Below are 6,482 nucleotides of genomic sequence, written 5' to 3'. Positions count from 1 at the left end.
AAAAAAAAAAAAAAAATTAGAAATCCTGCTCATTTAGGAAATGACACTAGGTGGCAGCATGTGCCCCTGCAAATTACCGTCCCGGCTGTGCATCATTCCCAGATGCCGGGGGCAGGAACCGTGGCTGGCTAAGGGCATGCTCTTTTTTTTATTTTTTCCCCCTCTGGAAATACTCCGTGGCTGAAGCCCTCTGACAGTCCTTGAAGAGGATATGATCTTCCAGCTCCGCACTATCTTTAAAAATATTCCCCCAAGGGAAAATGCCTTTTGCAGATGTGGTTTGCGCTACCTGATGTCAGTGGAAGAAGCTCAGGGTAGGATTAACAGTGTTTTTGTCCCGGAATGAACAGTATCGGTATATTAATAATACACAAAAACAGTTGTAATAGAAAAAAGATCAGTGACTAAAAATTACATGCCAGTAATGGATTTTTAAATGAGGCTCTGATTACACCCGACTGTTTACAGGGCAAAGCTAAACTCACTACAGGTGCTGCTGTCTCACCCTCTTGCCTAGTAGAGGGGCACTTTATTCACATTTGATGTCCTTACGTGCTCTGCGAAGCTGCTAGCGTTGCTCAGAGCTACAGGCAGCAGCGGAGGGGTCTGAACCGGCCCCGTCTGGGGGTTACGATCCTCCTCATTACGGTAAAAAGACCAGATCCCACGCGCCGGCTTGGCATTTTAACCCCAGAAAGGAGCACTTCAGCCCCGGTTCWGCAAGGAGCTACGCAGCTGGCTGAGAACAGAGACGACCAGCACCAGCCCGGGAGAGGGTTCGGAGACTCACCTTCAGAGGCTGCTGAGGGACCCCTGTTAGAAATCAGCTATTTGGGGGTGTTGTTTTGGAAGGAAGTAGAGTTTCTCTAGGATTTGACTTTTATAGGAGCAGTGAGGAGGAACAATTACTGTTAAGTCAGTTAAGGAATTAATTAGAAGAACGATACGCTCCGAGCAGAAACCTGCATTACCTGGCCCCAAAGCCGGGGACCGACACGAAGCACACGTTCATCATCACCCGGGGTGAAAAGCAGCGCTCCCGTCTGCTCGCGGGGTGACACCTTGGCAAAGGCATGATGTTGGGGCCGAGCCTTCAGCACCAGACCGAGCAAAGCTGGACCTCCGCGCGGGGGCAGCTGAGCAGCCAGCGTGTTCCTGGGGCAACCCGGAGCAGCCTCGAGGCTGCTCTAAACATCACCCAGCTTCTGCCAGCAGCTGCATGAGATGGTCGTGGCCAGTTGCAGCACATACAGGTATTTCATGGGTTAAAGAGCCAGAGAAGAGCGTTTACCGCTTTCCCTGTGACAAACACCAGTGGGGACTCCCTGGGACCCCTGATAAATGGCTGGTGGGACCCTGGGGCTCACATGGCCCCATGCTCCTCAATGCAGGTTGAACGGGGTTGGCTTGGGCACCAGGTGTGATATTGGCCCTTAATTGCTAATTGAAAGTCCTGGCTAAACGAGAGCATGGGGTGTTATTTTTAGCAGCTGAGTGCTTCCCTGAGCTGGAAGGTGTGAGGGCTGCAGAAAGGGGCTGGGAAGGCACATGTGAAATTGGGTGTCAGTGCTGAGGAAGAGCAATTGTGGGCAGCTGCAAAGCTCCTGCTGCTGATGGGGATGAGAAGAGGGTCTGCAGGAAAAAGGAAGGAGCCTCCTGAGCTGGGCTCTTGCTCAGGCTTGTGTGGGTGAGAAAGGTGGGAAAAGTCAACCTCAGCCAGACACCACCCTTTTTGCACCTTACAGGGTGAGCAAGGTAAGAGGAGAAGAGATAGAAAGTTTGAAAGATGGTGATGGTCAGCTCAGGAAGGTGTGGAGAGGCAAAGCAAACAGGTAGGGTGTAAGGAAAAAAAAAAAGCTTTCTTCTCCATTTGGTTTTTAGAAAAACTAATTTTTTACAAGAATTGTGCAGGCCCTGTAATGCATCTCCAGCTTAATACTGCAAATATGAGGGACTTTCTGAGGCTTGCACAAGGCTTTTATTGCAGAAAAACATCAGCACAGAAATTTTATGGCAGGCAAAGGCAGGATGTTGCTGTGTTGGCTGCTCTCTGGCTGATTTTGGAGATAGTCTCCTTTGCCTTAAGCTAATAAATCAAAAGTGACACCTCTGCAGTCAACCTATCTGCTCTGCCTTGGGAGAGCAGTCAACTCACGCTTGGGCTGCTGATAACACTCTTTAGGGATGATGGCCTACAAGATTAAGGCATCCTACTTGCGTTGCTGTAGGATATTTGCTTCCCAGTGGTGGCACTTCAGCAGCACGTGGCCATGCTGTCGTGACTTGTCTACAAGTTGAGGGGCCAGGTAGCTCGGCGCAACGTTGTGGGAGGCTTTTCAAATTCATCTTACTTGAGGTCTCCAAGGTGGGTGCTGCTTAATGATGCTGGTGTCTCCCTTTTCCAGCATGGTGTTGAAAGAAAGGGGTCTGGGCCCTTGGGGATTAGAAAAGGAGAAGAAATGGGTGAGGTTACTTCGGCGTGATCGTTGGCTCCTAGGAGGTATCCTGCAATGTTTTCTCATCTAGCTCTTATTTGGCTTGTCTTGATAAAGTCTCTCTTGCTGTGCTCCAGTAACTCATGATATAAATTGTTCTCTTAGCAGCAGAAATAAAGCATGATTAAATCTGTGCCTGCAGTTCCTAAGGAACTATGTCCACCACGTACCCCTTGCTTCCCTCTTTAGCCCCTCCTGTACCCTACATGGAGCAATAACCACCCTCTACTTCTCCTGCAGCTTCTGGGCTCTCCCAGCTGCTTCACTCCCTCCTACAGCATCCTCTTGTCCTCCCTGGTCTCTCTTGCAGCCTGTGACCTTCTGCTGGCCAAGAAAACTGGGTATTTGGCTGGTTCCTGGCTGCGTTCGCTGACTGAGCTTACACTTGGCTTTCTAAAGCGGGCATTGGGCAGCACTTTGGTTCTCGTTGCTCAGTCTGAGGAGACCTTGTTTATTTTTAAGGGACCCTAAAGAAATGTTTAACTCTTCTACTGATGCAAACAGCACAGTTGCAAGCCCTCCTCTTTGGAAACCAGCCCAAAATACATGCAGAGGATGTGCTACCAAACAGCGATTGCTGTTTTGTAACCTCCTAGTTATAAAAAATCAAGGGCCATCTCGCAAACCCAGCGTAGGGGTGACTCCAGCAGCGCAGGAGGACACCACGGTCCCCTTGCAAGAGCTGCTGAGTTCACCTGAGCAATGATTTGCTCCGCTCTGCTGAGCACCTGTGCAATGATTAACCACTGAGCGGGGGCCGCCTGGAGGAGAAATTCCAGCGCGGGTGACATCTTGGGAGAAAAAACATCAGCTCTCGCCGCGCGGCCTCCTCCCTGAGCATCATCTCCCTGCAGACCACGTTGCCTCGGGAAGGAGACGATGCTCGGCGAGGAGGCCGCGCGGCAAGAGCATGAGGCCCCCCGAGCTGGAGGCCTGGTGGTGGTGGTGGTGGGGAGGGATTAACCTTACACTGTAAGAGCTGGTTTTCTCTGCTGGTGAGCGACAAATTTAATGCCAGCCCAAATGAATCCTCAAAAACTAGGTAAGACCCTTCTCTAGGAGACTTTGCTTGTTTAGGCAGCAGCTCAAGCGCGTGCATCGCTGGAGTGCTCTTGAGCGTGACTGTTTCTGCAAATGAAGTATGTAATAGTAAATGAGGCTTATTGGGTTTTTTTCCCCCCCTCAAACAAATGTTTTTATAAGCGTTTGGTAAATGCCCAGTGATTATCACTGTCCAGGACACGCTGATCTGCGCTGGCCCCAGGCCTCTGCTGTCCCGCGAGAGGCGCGTTAGCTTTCCTGGGCTCCTGATGTCTTTCCGTAGACGGTACAGAGGAGGAAATGTCCAGCAATGCTAAAACGTGTTTGGTTCGTGTCTGAAATTCGCTTTTAGAAGCGGAAGAGAGGGGAGGAGGAGTGCTAAGCCTGCATCCCCCCATCCATCGGCGTTACCCTCGCTCACGTGAGCGGCTTCATCGGCACGCGCGGAGGTTTCGCTCCGCACTGGTCGGACGTGGCCGGGGGTAGCAATTCCTCGTCGTCTCGCTCGTTGGAGTTGCGCAGCGGCTTTTGCTAGCTGTCGCCTACCTCCTTTCTCATCTCTGGGCATACGGTGAATTTAGAAACCGCCACGAAAGGCCACGGCCAGTCCGGCGCGATAAAGGCTCTCGGTTCGGGCGCTCCTGGGAGAGCGTTTGCAGCTGCTGCGCTTGCATTCCTCTGCCTCTCGGCTTACAGAGTTAGCCGTGTGCGAGACACGGGTATTATTTACGATAGCGGTGAATTTTACCTGCTGAGCGTCTTCCCGAGGATCTAATTATACTTAAGGTAATTATGCGTTACCATTGGGGATACCTACGTATGCAGGACAGGCGCGGGGCTGCTGCGGGGCTGCCGCGCGCCCGCTCGTTTGGACGCAGCCTGCGTTCGCCGTGTGTCGATTTACGGCGATGGAAGTGGGGCCGTTCACGGAGGGGCCACTCGTGCCGGCAGCGCGTGACCCGGGCTCTGCCGACCGAGGCAGTTTCCCCAAACAAGTTGCAAGTGTGTGTGGGGGGGAAGGAAGTGGATTTTTGTTTTCCAAAGCTGAAACTTGGTGGAAATCGCGAGACGGTGCGAACGCGAAAGGCGCCTACGTGCATCCCCCCCCCGCTGCGCCGAGTGACCCCGAGCTCCTTCCCGCTGGCTTTCTCCAGGCGTCCTCTCTGAGCAAGGACTGATGTGCCGCCGCGGGCAAACCCCCAGCTGCTCCCCTTGTGATTATTATTTATAATAATTGCAATTATTACTTGCAATAACTCGCTCAAGACCCTCCTACCTGCAGCAGGTCGCCCGTACCCAGTTTCCCGGAGAGGCGGGAGCTGCCTCGGGATCGCGGCTTTCTCCCGCTCCGACGCTTCTTGCGGCGCGTGGGAAAACCAGCGCGGGGCCGAGACGCAGGGCGAGGTGGGCAGGTCGCCCCCGGCCCGCGCCGGGGCCACCTTGGTTACCCTGTGGYGCGTCCTGGAAGAGCTCAGCCCCATATTTTTTTTTTTTTTTCAGGAGCCGCAGCCTCCGGTGGGGAAGGAAAAACTCCTTTTCGGGCGGAGCAGCGCGGGGGCAAGGCCGGCGGCCGCTCGCCGCCGCTCCCCTGCGTCTTTCCCGGCTCGACCGGGGCCGGTTAAACATTGACGCGGCTCCGGCCGTCCCGCGGAGCTGGCAGCTCCCAGCGGAGCCGCCGGGAACTTCCCGTGCGTCTCTTTGCACCCGTAAGCGGAAGCGGAGCAGGACCCGCGTGTTGTGCAAAGGTTTTTAGTTCTCTATTTTTCCTTTTTTGCTCACAAGGTTATAATWGGCTTCAGAGGGTGCGATTTATTTGCACACTTGGTGGTTCGTTCCACTTCAAGGCAGAGTGGTTGGAAAATTATACGTGTGTATGCRTGTGTATATATATGGAGGATTATTTATGAAACAAGATTAATATTACGGGGGGCAGTTAGGGCTTTTAGGGGGGTTTGGGGTTATTTTTGGCGGTTTGCTTCTGGCCGCAGAGCCCCGCGTTGCCTGGGATTCTCTTCCTCGGTGGCCGAGTCTTGGTTTTTTCCAAACGCCCGCCGGGCAGAGGCTCTTCGCGCGCCGCCAGCCGGTTTCGGCTTCGGAGCTGGGTACCGAAAGGATCCAGTGCTCCCGGCCGCGGAGCGCCGGGCACCCGGCAGATGCCKCGAGGATTAAGAAGGGAGTAGGGCGAGCGGCAAGACGCTGTCGGAGATTACGGCGGCGCGTTAGGCTGTCTAAAGCGAGCCGCTTGCTAAAGCCGGTATTAACCCCGCGGCCGGGAGGACCGGCGCGGAGCCCGCGAGCTGCGCGCCAGCTTCATCGCAACCCGCGAAGCCCCCCGGCTCCTGTAACTGGGGGCGTACTCAATACAGTCTTTTACCTCGGGTTAAAATTCAGGTCGATGCCCAAATGCACCGGGGGGAGCCCTGGGGAGCCCCAGGTCCCTGCGCCCTGCTCCGCTGTTGGAGGTGCCGGGTAGCTCGGCTCCTATTTTTGTCTGAGAACATCCACCGAATTCAAGGAGAACTCACTAACGCAGAGCTTGCTAAAAGGAAAGTGCCTTTTTTCTCTCTCTCCCCCTTTTTATTTTATTTTTTTTACCCTCCAGCAAATTTATTCTCCAAACCGCTCGCTTCTCTGCATCCCGGTGAAGACGCTGCGGGGAGGCCAAATCACGTAGTCTGCCCTGGCCCCCGTCAGAGCATCGCTCCAGCCCCAGAGTCCTGGGGTCCTTAGGGCCTTAAAGCAGAAAAGGAGAGATGGGGAGGGGAAAAAAAAAACCTGCTCAAGTGACCAGAGTTGCTGGTGTGAGATTTGTTTTTTTTCCCTGCTGAATTTGCTGTGAGGCTCCTTGCAGAGCCAGTCCTGGGCCTGAAGGTGCTGCCATGAGGCTGGTTGCCAAACTGTGCTTGCCAACCCATACCAAAAGGTAATGTTTGGGGTTTCTTCTTT

The 6,482-nt window shown here is 53.7% G+C and overlaps 1 protein-coding gene across 2 annotated transcripts in view; it reads right to left on the bottom strand.

Moving 5' to 3' along the window:
- Positions 1-5,017, bottom strand: part of CCDC198 (coiled-coil domain containing 198) — a 14,480-nt gene extending 9,463 nt beyond the window's left edge. For both annotated transcript variants that reach the window (XM_085314996.1, XM_085314997.1), the window contains exons 1-2: positions 4,813-5,017; positions 2,352-2,434 (exon numbers count right to left, since the gene is read on the bottom strand). In XM_085314996.1, coding sequence (XP_085171122.1) covers positions 2,352-2,434; positions 4,813-5,017 — 288 coding nt within the window. The remainder of the gene's footprint in view (positions 1-2,351; positions 2,435-4,812) is intronic.
- Positions 5,018-6,482: the final 1,465 nt, after the last annotated feature.

This window comes from Rhea americana, unplaced genomic scaffold (genome assembly GCF_003343005.1).
Source record: "Rhea americana isolate MKP2758 unplaced genomic scaffold, rheAme1 scaffold_42, whole genome shotgun sequence".
Classification (NCBI taxonomy): Eukaryota; Metazoa; Chordata; class Aves; order Rheiformes; family Rheidae; genus Rhea; species Rhea americana.
This window is presented reverse-complemented; position numbering and strand designations above follow the sequence as displayed.